Source organism: Xenopus laevis, chromosome 5L, assembly GCF_017654675.1.
Source record: "Xenopus laevis strain J_2021 chromosome 5L, Xenopus_laevis_v10.1, whole genome shotgun sequence".
NCBI classification, from domain to species: Eukaryota; Metazoa; Chordata; class Amphibia; order Anura; family Pipidae; genus Xenopus; species Xenopus laevis.
In genome coordinates, this window is record NC_054379.1 from 143,843,047 (window position 1) to 143,863,789 (window position 20,743).

The window sequence follows — 20,743 nt, forward strand, 5'->3', positions numbered from 1 at the left end:
CATAGACTCCATTTTAATGAAATCATTAACATTTTAAAAATTATATCCTTTTTCTCTGTAATAAGGAAACAGTATCTTGTACTTGATCCCAACTAAGATATAATGAATCCTTATTGGAAGCAAAACCAGCCTATTGGCTTTATTTAATGTTGAAAATAGGGAAGCACCGAATCCAGGATTCGGTTCAGGATTCGGCTGAATACTTGTGCCTGGCTGAACCGAATCCTAATTTGCATATGTAAATTAGGGGCAGGTAGGGAAATCACGTGAGTTTTCATCACAAAAGAATTTTTCCCCCACTTTTTCCTTTCCTGAATCCTTCGGATTTGGTTCGGTATTCGGCCGAATCTTTCACCAAGGATTCGTCCGAACCTTTCACCAAATCCCAATAGGTGGATCCCTAGTTGAAAGGATTTTTCTGTAGACTTAGGGGGTTATTTATCAAAGTCCGAATTTCTCAATATTTTGTAAAAAAAAAAAAACTCAGAAAAATTTTGTTTGCCGGAAAAAATTGGGATTTTTCACCCAATTTTCAATATTTTTTCAGATTTCTCACCTGAAAACTCCGAAATTTGCCAAAAGCCCAGACACATCAAAAAATCATTGGGACTTCTACCATTGACTTATATGCAACCTTGACAGGTCTGAGATGCCAGATTTTCAGATTCAGACTTTTCCATCGTCGGGGGTTTAAGAAATTCTGAAAAATTTGTGATTTATTTTTTTTTAAAAGTCCGATTTTATATTTAAAAAAATCACGAATTCTTTGTGATTTTTGCATTCGGAGTTTAGTAAATAACCCCTTAGGGTATGATGATGCAAATTATGGAAAGATCCCTTTTCTGGTCCTCAGCATTCTGGATAACAGGTCCCATACAAGCCAATTGCTGCACATTCTGCCCCTTGAACCCTGGCATCATGTTTTATTAGCAGAAGTTAGGTCCAACTGTATAAAACTGTATAAAACTCCTGTATAAAAACAAAGAAGTTCATGGGCTTTAGATAAACACACTCTCCTCAATGATATCGCTTTTGTAAAGGTGAGAGACCTATTGATTTTTGTCTCCTGGCGGAATAAAGATCACATAATAGAACTGTCATCTCTCTCAATGATACAAATCAGCCTGGGAGCGGCCAAATTGAATTCTGATGGAAAAAAAAATAAAAATCCTTTTACAAAATCCCTCACAATACTGTTTTTATTTGTTGTATCACAAAGATGGTGCCGTTATGTGAGTAGCAATAATAGCAGATGGGTAGGACACAGTTTAACGATGAACATAATCTGTCGGGCAGGGGATATAACGCTTTGTCCCTAATGGAATCATTACAGTCGGCAGTTCTTCCCCTCAAAGTCAAATACAGGATTTCCAATTACACGATGGCTAAATGTTTTGCCTTGCCCATGTTGTATAAGAAATTATTTGGAGAATAGCTAGGAAATAATAAGAAATAATTTGGCGACTTCTCGTGGTTCTAGAAGTTACAATTCCACTTTGGATTAGAAGAGTCAGTTCCCCTGGGACAAGGTGCAGTGTAAGGAACGATAATGACTAATTACTGTGATTAGACGCAGCGTTCTTGGCTCTAGTACAAACCTACTTTATGAGAATATACCGTTATAGAGCATTTATATGAATCCAGTATGGACACCGTGGATGGGTTTCTCATGTGGAGCAGAGACATTGTACATTTTTGAGGTTCTATGGAACTGTATGGAGGATATTGTGCAGCATATTGTCACAGAAGGGGGCAAAACCCCAATAAGTTGCAGCATGTAGGTACTGTATTCAATGCCCTGCCCTGTTGCCTCACAGTGGGGCTTATTTATCAACACTGGGCAAACTTGCCGGCGGCCATTAACTCATGGCAACCAATCAGATTGTAGTAGAAAGTAGTCGGTTCCTCCAATGATCACTTCCCAGTCGCACATCCACGACAACCAGACTGGAACAGAACTACTTATCTTATGAAGAATATTATTATTATTTATTGCACAATTTTTAGGGCATTACAGCCGATTGTTGCATTCTTTGTTCACCTTGCAGCTGGCTGAAAAAAGGCAGTCACTGATTGGTTGCTATGGGTAACTGCCCACGGGCAAATGTGCCCAGTGTTGATAAATGAGCCCCAGTATCTCCTATACCTTACAAGGGTGACTGAGTAAGGACTAAAGTTGCTCTACAAAGCCAATAATTGTGTCTCTCACTCCTTGTGCACTGAGCTAAAAGACACTCCTCTGTATTGATGCCGTTATTTTAACTATAGAGGAACCACTGCTGCTGGGAATTATAAGGTCATTACCTAATTGGTGCCAATTCTGGAACAGAGCCACAGTCAGATATAATCAGAATTACAGGTATCTGATCCCTTATCCAGAAACCCCCAAATTGACATCTTCCAAAGAGTCCACTTTAAGCAAATGAATCCAATTTTTAAAACACAATTTCTCTGCAATAGTAAAACAGCTTGTACTTGATGGTAACTATAAGCTGCAGGATCCATGTTGGTGGCCAAACAATCCTATTGGGTTTACTGAATGTGTAAATGATTTTAAGCAGACATTATGGTATGGTGACCCAAATTACGGAAAGATCCCGTAATTTGGAAAACCCCAGGTCCCGAGCATTTCGGATAATTGATCCTATACCTGTATTAATTTGCAGCTCATACACATTATCATTAGGAGATGTAGGAATCAGACAAACCCTTTCCAGTTTAGCAGAGGAGTCTTTCAGGAACCAAATAAGTCTCCCCAGCACCCGATAACCAAGGCCGAATATTGTAAAACAGTAAAAAAATAAACTTAATTAGAACCCAAAATATAAATACCCCAAATACCACAGCTCATCATCAGCCCATTCAGCAGTTGTGCACACATACTGTAAAATCAACAAACTAAAATCTCCAATAATCTCTGGTCGCTCAGAAAAGAAGAGTCCCGCTTCCCGATGTTGATCGTCGATCATAATTCCACGTGGAATTCTTTATCTAAATATAAAAGAAAGGTAAAGTTTTATGTCACCGTCTCACTTTTTAGGTTAGAAAAAAAACCTAAGCTAATGTCTCATTAGTAGGCTGGCCAATGAAATCCTTAGTATCTCCTACTGGGCCCTTAAAGAGTTAATAATTACTAAAAGAATGGAGGAAGGGTGGTTCTTCATTACAAGATGCACATTTATCAAAGGTCGAATTTCAAATTCATGCGAGTTTTTAAAAAGTCCAATAAACTCTCATGAACTCGAAATTCGTCCAATCGAAATGTATTAAAAAAAAAAAAAACAATTCGTAAAAATAGGATTGACCAGAAAACTCGAATCAAATTCGATTCGAGTTTTAAAAACTCGATTGTCAGGAAGGCTGTGAAAAATTCTGAATTGATCCCACAACATCTCCCGTTGACTAAAACAGCAATTTGGCAGGTTTTAGGGGAAAATAGTGAAAATTGAGTTCTCAAAGGGCCAGAGTATGATAAATCTCGAAAATCAAATTACATTTTTTTTAAAAAAAAAACTCGAATCGAATTTTAACTATTCCCTAGACAAATTTGACAGTTTTTCAATTTTCAATTCGACCCTTGATAAATCTGCCCCTAAGTGTCCACTCAATTGTACCAGGGAACATTTGCATGTACTAAGAGAAAGCTCAAATCTAATCCAGTATAGGTAATCCCTGTGTATGAAGAATATTTCTACTGGAGAAGAGGAGGATATACAGTCATATGAAAAAGTTTGGGAACCCCTCTCAGCCTGCATAATAATTTACTCCACTTTCTACAAAAAAGATAACAGTGGTATGTCTTTCAATTCCCAGGAACATCTGAGTACGGGGGTGTTTTCTGAACAAAGATTTTTAGTGAAGCAGCATTGAATTGTATGAAATTAAATCAAATGTGAAAAACTGGCTGTGCAAAAATTTGGGTACCCTTGTAATTTGGCTAATTTGAATGCATGTAACTGCTCAATACTGATTACTGGCAACTCCAAATTGGTTGGATTAGTTTGTTAAGACTTGAACTTGATAGGCAGGTGTGTCCAGTCATAAGAAAAGGTATTTAAGGTGGCCAATCGCAAGTTGTGCTTCTGTTTGACTCTCCTCTGATGAGTTACAACGTGGGATCCTCAAAGCAACTCTCAAAAGAGCTGAAAACAAAGATTGTTCAGTATCATGGTTTAGGGGAAGGCTACAAAAAGTTATCTCAGAGGTTTAAACTGTCAGTATAAACTGTAAGGAATGTAATCAGGAAATGAAAGACCACAGGCACAGTTGCTGTAAAACCCAGGTCTGGCAGGCCAAGAAAAATACAGGAGCGGCATATGCGGAGGATTGTGAGAATGGTTACAGACAACCCAAAGATCACCTCCAAAGACCTGCAAGAATATCTTGTTGCAGATGGTGGATCTGTACATCGTTCTACAATTCAGCGCAATTTGCACAAAGAACATCTGTATGACAGGGTGATGAGAAAGAAGCACTTTCCGCACTCACGCGACAAACAGAGTCGCTTGTTGTATGCAAAAGCTCATTTAGACAAGCCATAGCTATTTTGGTATAAAGGGCTGTGGACTAATGAGACAAAAATTTAGTTATTTGGTCATAACAAAAAGCTCTTTGCTTGGCGCAAGAAGAACACCGCATTCCAAGAAAAACACCTGCTACCTACTGTCACGTTTGGTGGAGGTTCCATCATGCTGTGGGGCTGTGTGGCTGTGTGGCTAGTTCAGGGACTGGGGCCCTTGTTAAAGTCGTTAAAGGGTCGGATGAATTCAAACCAATATCAACAAATTTTTCCGGATAATGTTCATGCATCAGTTACACAGGGGTTGGATATTCCAACAAGACAATGACCCTAAACACACTTGGAAATCTACAAAGGCATTTATACAGAGGGAGAAGTACAATATTGTGGAATGGCCGTCACAGTCCACAGACTTGAATATCATCGAAAATCTATGGGATGATTTGAAGCAGGCTGTCCATGCTCGGCAGCCATCAAATTTAACTGAACTAGAGAGATTTTGGATGGAGGAATGGTCAAAAATACCGCCATCCAGAATCCAGACACTCATCAGAGGCTATAGGAGGCGTCTAGAGGCTGTTACATTTGCAAAAGGAGGCTCAAGTTTTAATGCAATATCTCTGGGGTGCCCAAATTTATGCACCTAATATTGTTATGATGCATATTGCATATTTTCTGTTAATCCAATAAACTTTATGGCACTGCTGAAATACTACTGTTTCCATAAGGCATGTTATTTATTAAAAGGAAGTTGCTACTTTGATAGCTCAGCCAATGATAAACAAAACTCCAAAGAATTAAGAGGGGTTCCCAAACTTTTTCATACGACTGTAGATACCCTTTAACATTTCTGGGCTAATAAATGATAGGTGATTACATGTACAGGGTAATATATGGCCACCGAGCTGTAGTGGATGATACTATAAGTTCACAGTATAAGGGGAGTCTATTTCACTCTCTGTACCTGGATTGGTGCTCTTGTCAGGTTGCAATGACCCATTTGAGGACTCCTCCTGGAAATGGCTTTGGAGTTTCTTAATCTCTTGGTCATAGTCTTGCCATTCAGGGACGATCCGTACTGCTGCCTGCAACTTAGGCTCCTTGGTCTTAGGGTTGTTACACTGTATCAGAAAAGTACAGACATTAGTAGGATGCAGAAAGCATTTAAATAGTCATGAAAAAACAGATCTCTCCAATACAGTAATCCATGCTTGCCTACCCTGCCCCCCCAGATGCCCAACTAAATGGTTTCAGATTTCTCATACAGCTCAGATAAGGGACATACCAAGTCTATAGTTTTAGCCTTCTTCTTTGACGTTTCATCACACCAAGTTTCGCACCACAGCCACTCCTGAGGCAAAGACTTTATGGGCACTTGATGGATCATATTATTCGGAAGATCCTGTTAAAACATTAAATGATACATGTCTGAAGAAGGAGCATATAAGGTTTTTCTCATTAGCAGTGTATGCACAGAAGAAGAAAAGTAAAGCAAAGATGTCAAGGCATGGAGGAGACACACGGGGTAGAGTATTAAGTGGAAGAAAACAGAAGAACAGTAGGGTACAGTAAGGCAGAATGGTTAAAGAAGCAAGTGAGAAGAAGGACTGAAGGTGGTGAATAAAGGGCTATAGGTAGAGCTTCAGCTGCTCAATGGTATATATGAAAAAGGGGCAAATTCATCAAGTAGTTTGGACAAGGTTCTTTTCATTTCCAGGTAGTCTGTGTTCTTTAATTAACTTATATGGTATATTCAAACAGACTGTTGCATATCTTGGTACAGAGGAGGGGATGGGAATGGATAATGGAAGTGCAGGGAATCATTTGAATGAACTATGGAGAAGCAGCTTGTATGACTATCCTACATAAAGATTAAAGGGGAACGATCGCTAAAATTAAAATTTTATATACGATTCATCATACATCCCTCTCTCAGCATCTGTCTCTATTCATTATCTCTTTTTGCAGAAGTTGGGTGTCAGATATTAATTGACTTTTAGATCCAATATATCTTATAGGGGGGCTTCCTTTCCTAGCAGATGTATTAGAGCTCACTCAAATAACTGATTCCAGTACAAACAAAATCTAACAAAATAACTGCCTTTTGCACAAATTCTGCATGTAGAGAGACATGATTTTAATAGAGTGAGCTCTAATACATCTTCTAGGCAAAAGGAGCCCCCTATAAGATATATTGGACCTAACTGTCAATGAATATCTGACACCCAACTGCTGCATGAAGACAGAATGAAGAGAAACAGATGCTGAGAGAGGGATAGTGGAGATAAACAGAGTACATAATTTTTAATTTATTATATTCAAAATTTCAGTAAGATGACGCTTAGATTACATTTTCATTTTTCGCAATAGTTCCCCTTAAAGCACAACTGGTTTAGAACGTCTGGAGACACATATTTTCTATTGCATACATGGGCACCTAAATGCTCTGAACCTTTCCATTACCAACATAGATAACGCCCCCGGGTACAAACCTGGTCGAGGTTGGAGAGACTGTTTGGATCCTGACTTAGGCCTTGGTACTGCCCTCTCAGCCTGTCTCCAGCTGCTATCTTCCGGAACTTTTTCAAATCCACTACATACAGAGCACTAGAAAGGAGACAGACAGGAGATATATTTAAATAGACACAAAACAGTTTACAGTCCGGCCAATTGTCAAATGTGCTGCAATTTATAATTGCGTTGGCTGTGGGACCAGTGAATTGCTGGAATTCCATTAGTAAGATATGTAATAAGTTGATTTATTATAATATATATATATATATATATATATATATATATATATATATATATATATATATATATATATATATATATATATATATATATTTATTACACATGGAAGGGTATTTACAAAGGAGTAATTGTTTCCACAAAAGTAAATAAAATAGAGAACATGTGATGTATCCCCAGGAGGTGCCATCTAATGCATGCAGCAGGTAACAGCAGAAGGCTGACATTAAGAGCAATAATTTACGAATATCCGAGGGAGTCATGTGCATCTGCAGGAAATGTCGGCTACAAATGTACCAACAAAAGAAGGGACTTACCTTATGTGGTATTTACGTCCAGCCAAATGACTGGCCCAGTACCCAGATCTCCAGAAGCGGTAGCCATCCATCTCCCTCCTGCTGTCACAGAATGGAGTGTATCCATAAGGAGCCCCATCCAAATTGAAATCCCGCAGTTCTTTGAGGTCGGTCCTTACGATCTGTGTCAGAAGTCAGAATTTAAGACAGTGGGCACAGTAATAGCAGCAAGTTTGTTCCACTAAGCCACAGAGACTCCTTTTAGTGCAGACAGGAATGTGCAGTTGGGCTGCGTATGTAAATGACTGGCTAAGCAATGGTTTTGGTTTAGTATCCCTTTAACCCTGCTCTTTAATGGAGAAGAAAAGCTACCGAAGCAGTTTATTGCCAATACATTAGCCACAATAGTTACATAGTTACATTGCGTTGAAAAAAAAGTCCATCAAGTTCAACCCCTCCAAATGAAAACCCAGCATCCATACACACACCCCTCCCTACTTTTAATTAAATTCTATATACCCATACCTATACTAACTATAGAGCTTAGTATCACAATAGCCTTTGATATTCTGTCTGTCCAAAAAATCATCCAAGCCATTCTTAAAGGCATTAACTGAATCAGCATCACAACATCACCCGGCAGTGCATTCCACAACCTCACTGTCCTGACTGTGAAGAACCCCCTACGTTGCTTCAAATGAAAGTTCTTTTCTTGTAGTCTAAAGGGGAGGCCTCTGGTACGGTGATCCACTTTATGGGTAAAAAGGTCCCCTGCTATTTGTCTATAATGTCCTCTAATGTACTTGTAAAGTGTAATCATGTCCCCTCGCAAGCGCCTTTTTTCCAGAGAAAACAACCCCAACCTTGACAGTCTACCATCATAATTTAAGTCTTCCGTCCCTCTAACCAGTTTAGTTGCACTTAGTCTCTGCACTCTCTCCAGCTCATTTATATCCCTCTTAAGGATTGGAGTCCAAAACTGCACTGCATACTCCAGATGAGGCCTTACCACGGTGCAAGCTATAACACTATATCTATTCTGTAGTATGCTTTACCATAAATGAGTAAACAGCTCTAGAAACTCTCTCTTGTTTGTTTAGGATAGCAGCTGCCATATTAGCTTGACATCACTTGGTGTGACATCTGTCCCTGCTCATTCATAGCTCTGGGCTCAGATCACAGCACAGCAGGGAGGGGAGGAGGGAGAAGAGATAACTGAGCATGCTCAAGCCCGTGCACTGGAGGTTTTTAAAACAGGAAGTCTGATACAGAAGCCCATGAGTACACAATAGAAGGGAAATACATGTGTTGTTTCTTTTGACAGAGGACTCAGAGCAGCATTACTTTGAGGGTTTACAGGTGTATTTATATAGACCTTTCTGATCATCTAAGCCTTTCCTTCTTATTTAACATATTTAACCTATTTATTTCCATTAAGTTGCACTGCCAGAGGCATCTCCAATGCATTACCTCATTTATTATATTCTTGCACCATAGTGTCAGCATCTCTGCAGCATTGTATTCTCTGATGATTTCAGAATGATGAGCAGGCTGCACGATTTTACATTATAACATTGTAATTAGCTTGCTAATTCATTCTGCTACATCAATTAGATCAGAGATGGAAAAACATCAAAAGACAACTTTAAGGCAGCATCTCACTGGAAGGAGTGGTAGAATGGTTGAGAATAAATCAGTGTATAATAACTCAATAAGTAGGAGCAAATGCCTAAATGTCAAGAAGCCTACAAGTTATTGATCTTGTGGTATAAACATCCTCCTCTGTTCTCTGTAGCTCTCTGGGGAGTCCCATTTGGAGGCACAAATATTCCTTTACATTACCTTTGGGTAAGTACAGCAGCCCCATGATGAAACCACCATTGCTTTAGTTTGTTTACCTTTAGTTCCCTTTTAGTAGTGGGAAAATGAAGGATGATTGTTACCCAGCATCCCTCTGAATCATGTGCTTTGGGATTCCACCATTCTTTATGCAACTAAAACTGAACACCTTCCATTAGTCTGGAGTCGGTCAGGGATTCCGGAATTCTCAGAATGACTGCAACATGTATATTTGTGCGTCTCTGCAAATATCCCACCATATATCCGTAATCTATGGCTCATTTATGTCATCTCACCAGCTCTCACGTGGCTCATCCTTATCTCAAATTAACACAGGTTTAACACGACGCTCGTGCATATGAATGTGGCTTAATGATCTGAAATGTTTTAGCAGCATATTTTTTGATCAGATGTTACTGTTTTCACAAATTCCAATGTTCTTAAGACGTTAAGTGAGCACCCAAAAGATGGATATTTATCCTTTAATACTCTCCTTATGCCCACATTGCACTCTGTTATTTCAGAGGGATGGAAAATATCTTAGTTCTACAGTAAGCTGGATTCCATTCGGATATTCATGCGCTTGAATATTTCAAACATATCATAATACTAGAACTTCAGGTCGTCTCACTGCAAGCAAATGCCTCAGGGTTAGATAATCAAATCACTATATAAAACAATGAAATCACTAGATTTGAACTGACCTGATCTGCATCTACAAAGATGAATTTATCCACTGCCAGGGGAAATAGTACATCCAGGAACAGGATTTTGTATCCCCAGATGATTCTCTGCTTCTCTGTTTGTTGGTGAAGCCAACGAGGCCACTTGTACTGGACCAGCTCATACTGGAAGTTATATTTCTCGGCCATGTATGGGATAAAATTCTGGAACAATGAAAAAAAAGGCAGGTTAGTGAAGAACAAGGTCATACATGTTCCTTTATGTCAGCTACAGCAATGATAAAATATTCTGGGAGGGGGAATGGCTTAAAAGGAGAAACTCTATGGTACAATACAGTGCTTTGGTTTAGGCTGAATGAGGCTTGGAGTAGGAAGTAGATCTGTTCTTCAAATAATATGGGTCAAATGGTACCATTTATACTTGTCTTATTGATAAGACATTAAACACATTGGTGCTGCTCTTGAACAGGTGGTGTAAATATAAAGTCTAAAAAGGTTTCTGTTGCCTTTTATATAAGTATTACATAAAATACAACAGTAGGTTGTTATTAAGAGATACCCAAGAAAATATGGCACTAAAAATACATTGGGGCCCTCTTGGGAAGACTGCAAACACAGCATAACTACAGGTATGGGACATGTTATTCAGAATGTTCAGACCTGGGGTTTTCCCGATATTGGATCTTTCTGTAATTTGGATCTTCATACCTTCAGGGGTCCCCAAACTTTTTTACCCGTGAGCCACATTTAAAAATAAAAAGAGTTGGGGAGCAACACAAGCATGCAAAAAGTTCTTGGGGAGCCAAATAAGGGCAATGATTGGCTATTTGGTACCTATGTGGACTGGCAGACTACAGGAGACTCTATTTGGCAGTACAACTGTTTTTTATACAACCAAAATTTGCCTCCAAGCCAGGAATTTAAAATTAAGCATCTGCTTTGAGGCCACTGAGAGCAACATCCAAGGGGTTAGTGAGTAACATGTTGCTCGCGAGCTACTGGTTGGGGATCACTGCGAGTCTACTAAAAATCATTTACATAAACCCAATAGGCTGGTTTTGCTTCCAATAAGGATTAATTATATCTTAGTTGGGATCAAGTACAAGCTACTGTTTTATTATTACAAAGAAAAAGGAAATCATTTTTAAACATTTGGATTATTTGGATAAAATGTTGTCTGTTGGAGATGGCCTTCCTGTTATTCTTAGTTTTCTGGATAACGGGTTTCCAGATAACAGATCTAATGCCTGTACCAGTTTCAGAATGATCTAGACACAAACCTTAAACGTGGGCGACAGATAATTCTTTAAAAACCAGAACTTGACCGGTGTCCGGGTATTTTTCAGCACTGATAACATCATTATTCTGTGAAAGAAAATGAACACAATGCACAATACTAATAAATGCATTTTTACATAAAACCATTGTAATGTTCTGCATAACATTTTTATAACATATATATAGACTAGATAGACTATAGAATGCAAACTGTCTTACAAGTGCCAGCACAGATATCCCCAATCAATGCCAAATACAATTGCCCCTCAGGCTTTTATTATGAGCATTTATTAAGCTTGAATTTTTAAAACAAAATGACACACACGCATAGCTTTCTATATTATTACACAATCATATTTGGATATAATAAGATATATAAAATAGGCAAGTACCACAGCAATAGCTTAGTTCACAGTGCCATGACAGGCCAATCATATGACTGCAGGTACTCACCTAAGGAATCTCTCATACAAATGCCCGGAGGCCACAGAGAAGATATTAAGTACATCTTCTTTATCGGCCTTTGTCTCCTCTTGTTTCTGACCTCCTGAAAGTCCCCTGGAGGGAAAGGCAAATGTGAAAGAAAGGTGATCATTAAACTGTGCCCATTTTCATCCAACCCCTGAGCCTCATGTACTGGGGGTGGCATTTTTAAATAGAGAAATTATAGTGTGACATAAAGTTACCACTACTTTTAGGACTGCCAAATGGGTCACTATAAAATGTATGGACCTATAGGGAAGCTCAGCATTTAATTACCATGTAAGGGAATCCCAGAATCCAGACTCATTTTCACTAGTTCCATCGCTCAGAAGGTCCTCGTTCATTTTGTCTGGCTTTTTCTGAACCTGCAAAACATTTAAAACTCCTGAACTAATCTGATCTGTCTGGTGCCCGTGATATTCAGGGACTTTTATTCCTAAGTGAGGAAAGAGGATAACGTTTAAATCAATATCAATATATGTGATTTTATCTGCACAGTTGATTAGGAAGCAGGGAAAATGGCCCAAAATATGTTTTCTCTGCAGTCTTGGGAAGGAAAGAATGACTACCTGAATCCATTCAAAGAATTAAAGTGTTTACAGCATAATAGTTTACAAAGTCCTCTGGCAAAATAAAGAGCTACAAAGTATTTTGGAACATGCAAAGTTTAAGATACACAGTTAGCAGAGGGTACAATCTAACTTAATTTCATATTCTGTTACTCACTTTTAGTTTAATTATTTTGCTCTTGAAATCATGCAGCACAATAACCACGTCAGAGGCTTCTGGATCAGAATCTGTCCCTTCATGGCTAAAAGATGTAAAGCAAAAAGTTAGCAATGTTTTAGAAAGCTCTCCTACTTATGCCAGCTACAGGCATGGGACCTGTTATCCAGAATGCTTGGGAACTGGGGTTTGCCAGATAATGGATGTTTCTGTAATTTTTAGGGATTCACCGAATCCACTATTTTGGATACGGCCGAACCCCCAAACCCTTAGTGAAAGATTCAGCCGAATACCAAACTGAACCCTAATTTGCGTATGCAAATCAGGATGGGGGAGGGAAAAAAGCAGCGCGCGGCTAAAAAATGTTTTAATTCCTTGTTTTCTGACAAAAAGTCACGATTTTAAGGATTTGGATTCGGCCGAATCCTGCTGAAAGAGGCCGAATCCTGGTCAAATACTGGATTTGGTGCATCCCTAGTAATATGCATCTTCATACCTTAAGTCGATTAGAAAATCACTTAAACACTAAATAAACCAGGGGTTTCAGGTAAGCAAATACAATCACTTGAGGGTGCCTAACATTTGCACCCCCAAGTGCAGCAAGCCTTTCCTTCTCCTTTAACATAGACACATAAACCAAAGGCAGATGGAGATATCACTGGGTCATGTTTTTCAGTTTCTACAAATATGGCATCAATATGGGTAAAATTGCCCCTTGTCACTTCCAGTTCGATTCAGTGATCACAACTATCTTCAGCAGAATTGCAATTGAATACAGTGAGACAGCAGGGTGCTATTTTGACTAGCTCTGATTATGTCCTGAGCGTGCCAGTAAAAGATGCATTGAAGTTCAAGTTTTTATGTTACATAAAAAGATGTAGATTTCGAGTTACCCAAACTGGTGTCCTAGTTACTGCTGTCTATAGACTTATGCTAAATATGCCCATATCAACTAAAGACTACATTCTGCCAATGGTGAGCATTTACACACTGACATACTGACAACTGTAACGTTCTCACCTGTAAATAGTGTAAATGTCCTCGGAGCGCCCTTTTCTGAGCCTCAGCATCCAAGCACCAGGATTGGCTTTTAACTGGAAATAACCCTAAACCAGGGAATAAAAGAACAATCACTAAGTAACTCCCTTCCCAAGCTGTTCTTACGAGCATTTGAAAACATGTTATTTGGCACTTAAAGGGGTGGTTGACCTTCAAGTTAACCTTTAGTATATTATAGAATGGCCAGTTCTAAGCAACTTTTCAATTGGTCTTCATTATTTATTTTTTATCATTTTTGAATGATTTGCCTTTTTCTTCTGAAACTTTCCGGCTTTCAAATGATCCCATCTAAAAACAAATACTCTGAAAAGCTACACATTTATTATTATTGCTAATTTTTATTATTCATCTTTCTATTCAGGCCTCTCCTATTCATATCCCAGTCTCTTATTCAAATCAGTGCATGGTAGTGTCATTTGACCCCTAGCAACCAGATGGCTGAAATTGCAAACTGGAGAGCTGCTGAATAAAAAAGCTAGATAACTCAAAAACTACAAATAATAAAAATAATAAAAAAATGAAACTCAATTGTCTCAGAATATCCCTCTCTACATCATACGCAAAGGTAATTTAAAGGTGAACAACCCCTTTAAGCAAATGGCCACACTATGCCAGTGAATCAGTTGCCAATCATTTGCTTACCAAGTTAGCCATGACAATTGTGTCAACCACTACAGGATTTGTAGATGTTCCCAGTGTGAACTGGAGCCCCCTGGGTGGTTGTCCAGTGGAGACATCAAAGCAATGTCCTTCTAAGAGGAGATACTCAAGCTCAAACTCAGCTGCTACAACACTGTCCACCTAGTGGCAAATAGGAGAATGACAACAGGCAGATCAGTAAACAATCGTCTACTTACAGAGCAACAATAGACATAAATGGAATCACATTAGGAGAGGGTAAACAACACACTTAGAGAAACAGAATTCATGCCAACAAAACAAATATGGCAGTAAAGTTTCAGTGCTGGAATGAATGCAATCTCAACAGTGGAAATATTAGTGTCTAAAGGAACAGTTCAGCGTAAAAATACAGTAAAAACTGGGCAAATAGTAGGGATGCACCGAATCCAGTATTCGGTTCGGGATTCAACCAGGATTTGGCCTTTTTCAGCAGAATTCAGGCCGAATTCTTCTGCCGGGCCAAACCGAATTTGCAAATGCAAATTGGGGCGGGAGAGAAATTGCATGACTTTTTGTCACAAAACAAGAAAGTAAAAAATGTTTTCCCCTTCCCATGTCTAATTTGCCTATGCAAATTAGGTTACGGATTTGGTTTGGTATTCGGCCAAATCTTTCACTATGGATTCGGGGGTTCCGTCAAATCCAAAATAGTGGATTCGGTGCATCCCTAGTAAATAGATAGGCTGTGCAAAATAAAAATTATTTCTAATATAGTTAGTTAGCCAAAAATTGATAAAGGCTTGATTGAGCTAACATAACAGAACAGAACACTACTTCCTGCTTTTCAGCTCTCTAGTGACTATAAGGGGGGCCACATGGGACATAACTGTTCAGTGAGTTTGCAATTGATCCTCAGCATTCAGCTCAGATTCAAAAGCAACAGTTATGACCCATGTGCCCCCCCCCAAGTCTCTGATTGGTTACTGCCACCCATCAGTGGAAACCAAGAGAGCTGAAAAGCAGGAAGTAGTGTTCTGGCTATTATGTTAGACATCCAGTCACTCCAGCCTTTATACATTACATTGTTGGCTAATTAACTATATCAGAAACATTTTTTATTTTGCACATACTATTTACCTAATTTGTATTTTTACACTGAGCTGTTCCTTTAAGAGTGAACCTTTCTATCTTTGTGAGATATGAACAAGGTATATGAAATAAACATGTAAGCAGTCTGTTGGTTTGTGTCAGCCTTGTCTTGACTATTGTGTCTGCAGTAATTAAAAATGGCAACATTACCTCCTCAAGGTATATGTTATCCAGATCATACGGCGTCCGCACAGACTCCACCATCCAGCTCTCAGGAGTGTCGAGGCTGAGAGTGAAAAGAGGAGACTGGGGCATGTCTAGGAACTTGGCAATAGGACCAGGGGCAAATTTCTTCTTTGATGTAAACGTGACCTCTGGTTCCAAAATGTAGCGATAGAAGCTGTATTGGCACAAACAGAAGCACATACATTTATATGAGCATTAATACAAGAGATGATGTAAGAATAACAGAAAAGATTAGGCCATGAATGAAAAACAAAATATCTGTACCAGAGATACTCATATAAATGGCACACAGCAAGGTACGGGAAGAAGAGCAGCCAGTTTGTATCTGGGAGCTCAATTCTCTTAAAATAATGGACATAAAGGAAAGCTTTTTTTGAGTTATTTAGCTTTTTATTCAGCAGCTCTCCAGTTTGCAGTGTCAGCAGTCTGGTTGCTAGGGTCCAAATTACCCTAGCAACCATGTATTGATTTGAATGAGAATATGGAATATTAATAGGGGAGGGTCAGGACAGAAAAATTAGTAATAAAAAGTAGCAATAACAATAAATGTTTAGCTTTAGAGAGGATTTGTTTTTAGAGGGGGTCAGTGACCCCCTTTTGAAAGCTAGACAGAGTCAGGAGAAGAAGAGAAATAATTAAAAAACTAAAATAAATAATGAAGACCAATTGAAAAGTTCCTTAGAATTGGCCATTCTGTAACATACTAAAAGTTAACCTGAAGGTGAACCTCCCCTTTAAGAATGTCGCCTGCTAATGTACTTGCCCTGATGCTGTGCTTTTCACACTTTTTATTTTAAAATATCCCATTTGGGGGTACAATATTTGCTCATCTGTATTAGTATCTAGCACCAATATGGGTTTTCTGGCAAGGAATTTGTTATGCATGGGACATCACATCTTACATTCTGGCTAGGCTTAATTCAATACACTACATTTGGGGTCAGTATCTATAGGATAGACTATGATTCCCCCACCACCACTTTCAAAAAGTGTCCCTTGCACAGTTTCCCCTTTGGCTTTCACATTAAGGATCCCTGTCCTCTCATTTCCAAACACGGAATGGAGAAAGGAGAGAGAAATGTAGGTCTGTGGGTCTCACATTTCCTACAAGTATTTATTAAATTCAAAACTTATCTCTGTTTCAATCGGTACAGTCCCAATAGGAAAAAAAGATAAAGGTGTTGCTCACGTTGGAGTTAACTTTTAATATGATTTGCAATTGGTTTTCAATATTTATTATTAGTGGTTTTTGAGTTATTTAGCTTTTTATTTAGCAGGTCTCCAGTTTGCAATTTCAGCAATCTGGTTGCTAGGGTCCAAATTACCCTATCAACCATGCACCGATTTGAATTCGAGACTCGAATATGAATAGGAGAGGCCTGGACAGAAAGACGAGTAATAAAAAGTAGCAATAACAAAAAATGTGTAGCCTTACAGTATTTGTTTTTTTAGATGGGGTCAGTGACCCCCTTTTGAAAGGTGGAAAGAATCAGAAGAAAAGGGCAAATTATTTTAAAAATTATTAAATAAAATAAAATAAATAATGAAGACCAATTGGAAAGTTGATTAAAAGTGGCCATTCTGTAACATACTAAAAGCTTAAAGGTGAACCGCCTTAAAATCTTCAGTGAGTTAGTATAGATGTTGGTACATTTAGTTGATTTATTTATGTATAAATAGATCTGTATAAGAATGTGTATATATGTGCACTGGGGTTCATTAGGAGGGATTGAATTTGATGGGCTTTTTTTTTCAACTCAAATGATCTAAGTCACTATAAGATAAGTTTCTGGCCACAGTGTGTACATAAGAGAAAATAAACAGAATACACACACATTCCTTTAAAACAACTTAAATGGAATAATGATCTATTCTGAACATATATAATGCATCAAACTGCATGTATACACATCACTGGCAAACATGCTAGATCCTACCTCTTCAGAGGCATTTCTGACAGCTTGGACTGGCAGTTCATAAACACACGAAGATTCATATTTAGTACTTGGTTAAGAACCTAAAAACACAAAAAGGTTTATTTAGTTTTAACAAGCACTCTTACTCTCTTACTGCAAGAACAGGAAATAAGTTTTCCTTGTGCCGTTCAGTAACCCCCCCCTCGCTGATATCAAACTATGCGACAGACACAAGGAGTAAATACAGGACATACCAGGAGTAGAGGGGCTAGTTTCTGCGCTGCTTTTGTTACGGGATCTACAACAGCAACCACGTCAAAATAAATCATCCCTTCTGTAGGTCTCAGCTTAATAGCACTGAAGAAAGAAGAAAATGCAGATATTATACATATACAGGTATGGGATCCGTTATCCAGAAACCCATTATCCAGAGAGCTCTGAATCTACAAAAAGGCCACCTCCCACAGACTCCATTTTATCAAAAGAATCCAAATTTTTAAACGTGATTTCCTTTTTCTCTATAATAATAATAATAATAATAATAATAATAATAATAATAATAAAACAGTAGCTTGTACTTGATCCAAACTAAGATAAAAAGAAGATGATGCCCGTGAACTCCGATGCCTGAATCTGCACTTAGGGGAAAGTAAAAAGTTAGGGGCATTTGCCCGGGGTAACACTTAAGGTGGCCATCCACACAGGGAGATCCTCTCGTTTGCTGATGTCGCCAAACGAGCGGATCTCTCCCTGGTATACCCACATTGAATTGGGTATATTGGGCTGATCAGAACAGAGGCCAAACGGGCGGTCGGATTGCGGGATTTTTTAACCTGCCCGACTTTCGATATCAATCGGGGAAGCCCGTCAGGGGTTCTATACACGGGCCAATAAGCTGCCGACTTGGTCTGTCGGCTGCTTTTATCGGCCCGTGCATAACTCTTCTGGGGCTGGAGAGAGGAGGGTAGGGTTTTTTTTTTTAACTTTTGGGTTTGCTTCTCTTTTAAAGGAGAAGAGAAGTAATTTTTACTTGGGGGTGCCAAAAGTTCGACACCCCCAAGTGATCGCATTTACTTATCTGAAACTTATATATGCACACACACAAGCAGCAGTAAGTTGCATTAACAAAGAACATGCTAGGCAAATGCTTAACCCTATAACTAATAGGAGAAGTGGCCTAGCCTAGAGCGTGTTAGCAATATGGCTAAAGGTGGCCATACACGGGCAGATAAAAGCTGCCGACAGACCTAGTCGGCAGCTTATTGGCCCGTGTATGGGGCCTCCCCCGACGGGCTTCTCCGATCGAGATCTGGCCGAAAGTCGTCCAGATCTCGATCGGATGGGACTAAAAATCCTGTCAGACCGTGGCCGCATCTGTTCGCTGATGCGGTCCTGCGATCCGACCGCCCGTTCCCTAGGATCAGCCCGATATTGCCCACCTCAAGGTGGGCATATCGGAGAGAGATCCGCTCGTTTGGCGACCGCTAGCACTAACAGTTGGTAGGGCAGATTAGTGGTTTCCAACCATACTGCCTGGCCATTAAGATTTGTAATTGGATCACAATGGTTATTCTTTGGATAAAATTGAGTCTATGGGAGATGGCCTTTCCATGAGCATTCTGGATACTGAGTCACTGGATAACAGATACCATACCTGTACATACATTTTTCATGACATATTCAAGGAGAAAATAAGTTGGTTAGGGCAACTTGCAAACTTTTTATTGTAGCAAGTAATATATTCCCTAAATAGTAAATCCTGTACTGGCTTCTGTTGTATATAGTTATGTAACATGACCAGGAAGCTTGCATGGTAAAATCATTAAAAATTGTATAATAAAGAAAGGAATTACATTGATCAAACCTGTCTGGGAAACCACTTTACCTGTGTTGGTCTTCAGGTATCTGGTAACTAACTCTTCCTTCTCCTTTGGGTTGGGAAGACAACAGTGAATCTATTTTCATCACCAGATCGCTGGCGCTAAAAGAAAAAAAATATACACTGGATATATTACTATTCCCTTTCCTTTTACTGGTTTAATCCGGAAAATAACAGGCAACAGGCCAATCAAAAGACCATCAAAATCTAATTAATGATATCAAACGGAAGTAATATCTGTGATTATTTTGCATGAAATGCTTTCAGAACTATATGTGTGTGTTTCGAGACAATCTCAGATTTTTTATGTAATTTCATAAATTCTCAAATTGGACCCCATGACTCCCTAATGGTAGAATGTAACTTACTGATCTTCTTCCACTTGAAGCAGCTGAACGTGGGATTTAATCTTTTGTGCTGAGGTCTTCAAGACAAGGTTCTCTAGAAGGTGAAAGTCATCTTGATTAAACACTTCATTATCACGTAAAGGCCCAATAATCTGTAGGAGAAAAAAAGGATAATTCATAATTATGTGTATTACTTTAGCACCGTTAGTAGAAAACCAGTACCAGATGCCTCAGAACGTGAAATGTGTTGCATATATATATATTTGATTTGATACCTTGATTATACAAATGACACACATTTTTAATTTGCCTAATCCATCATGTAATATGATTTCATAATGTATTATTATTAACAGTATGGTCTATTGAGAAATTCCTATATGGAACTCTGGAGGTAAGGAGCAGTAAGAAGGTTTTATGGTTGGAGTTTAGCAGTAAAAGTGGAGAATGAGTGGAATGAATGAATGGAGACACAACTTAAGACATGCAGTGAAATGCAGAGGAATGAAATGAAGAGTTGTATGTTAGTCTTTCCTTCATAGGCAGCCATGATAAAGATTTCAGTAGCAGGGGAGACTGTTCCCTCCCTTAAGCTGGCCATAGACGCAAAGATCCGATCATACGAATCATCTTCCCCATCTCCCGACCTGCCACTAACCATTCCGATCAAACAGAGTAGAAATGAACAGATCAGCCGATGTTCTGCCCCTGACAGCAATCGTACGATAGTTATGTCTGACCAAAGCTAGTGATAGTCTCCCTCTGAAAATCATACGATCGGCAATACACGCAGAGATATTATCGGCAGCCGACAGAAATCTATTAATCGACCAAACGACCGATCTCAGCCGGACGAAAAATGTCGGGACTCTCCACACACGGTCCGAAAATCGTACGAATCCTCGATTCGTACGATATGATCTTTGTGTCTATGGCCAGCTTTAGATGACAGGACGAAGAATCTATTAGCAAACTTCAAGGTGGATTGAAGTGGGGAGTTATCAAAGGTCA

At 38.9% G+C, this 20,743-nt stretch overlaps 1 protein-coding gene across 3 annotated transcripts in view; it reads right to left on the reverse strand.

Annotated features, from left to right (window-relative positions):
* Positions 1-1,181: 1,181 nt before the first annotated feature.
* Positions 1,182-20,743, reverse strand: part of uggt1.L (UDP-glucose glycoprotein glucosyltransferase 1 L homeolog) — a 71,121-nt gene continuing 51,559 nt past the window's right edge. For all 3 annotated transcript variants that reach the window (XM_018263986.2, XM_018263984.2, XM_041563512.1), the window contains 17 exons: positions 19,754-19,884; positions 19,392-19,487; positions 17,761-17,863; positions 17,528-17,607; positions 15,555-15,744; positions 14,277-14,435; positions 13,596-13,681; positions 12,576-12,660; positions 12,126-12,214; positions 11,820-11,924; positions 11,369-11,453; positions 10,110-10,292; positions 7,588-7,748; positions 7,012-7,126; positions 5,805-5,921; positions 5,484-5,640; positions 1,182-2,991 (listed from right to left, as the gene is read on the reverse strand). In XM_018263986.2, the coding sequence (XP_018119475.1) occupies positions 2,966-2,991; positions 5,484-5,640; positions 5,805-5,921; positions 7,012-7,126; positions 7,588-7,748; positions 10,110-10,292; positions 11,369-11,453; positions 11,820-11,924; positions 12,126-12,214; positions 12,576-12,660; positions 13,596-13,681; positions 14,277-14,435; positions 15,555-15,744; positions 17,528-17,607; positions 17,761-17,863; positions 19,392-19,487; positions 19,754-19,884 (1,968 nt within the window). In that variant the 3' untranslated portion in view covers positions 1,182-2,965. The remainder of the gene's footprint in view (positions 2,992-5,483; positions 5,641-5,804; positions 5,922-7,011; positions 7,127-7,587; positions 7,749-10,109; positions 10,293-11,368; positions 11,454-11,819; positions 11,925-12,125; positions 12,215-12,575; positions 12,661-13,595; positions 13,682-14,276; positions 14,436-15,554; positions 15,745-17,527; positions 17,608-17,760; positions 17,864-19,391; positions 19,488-19,753; positions 19,885-20,743) is intronic.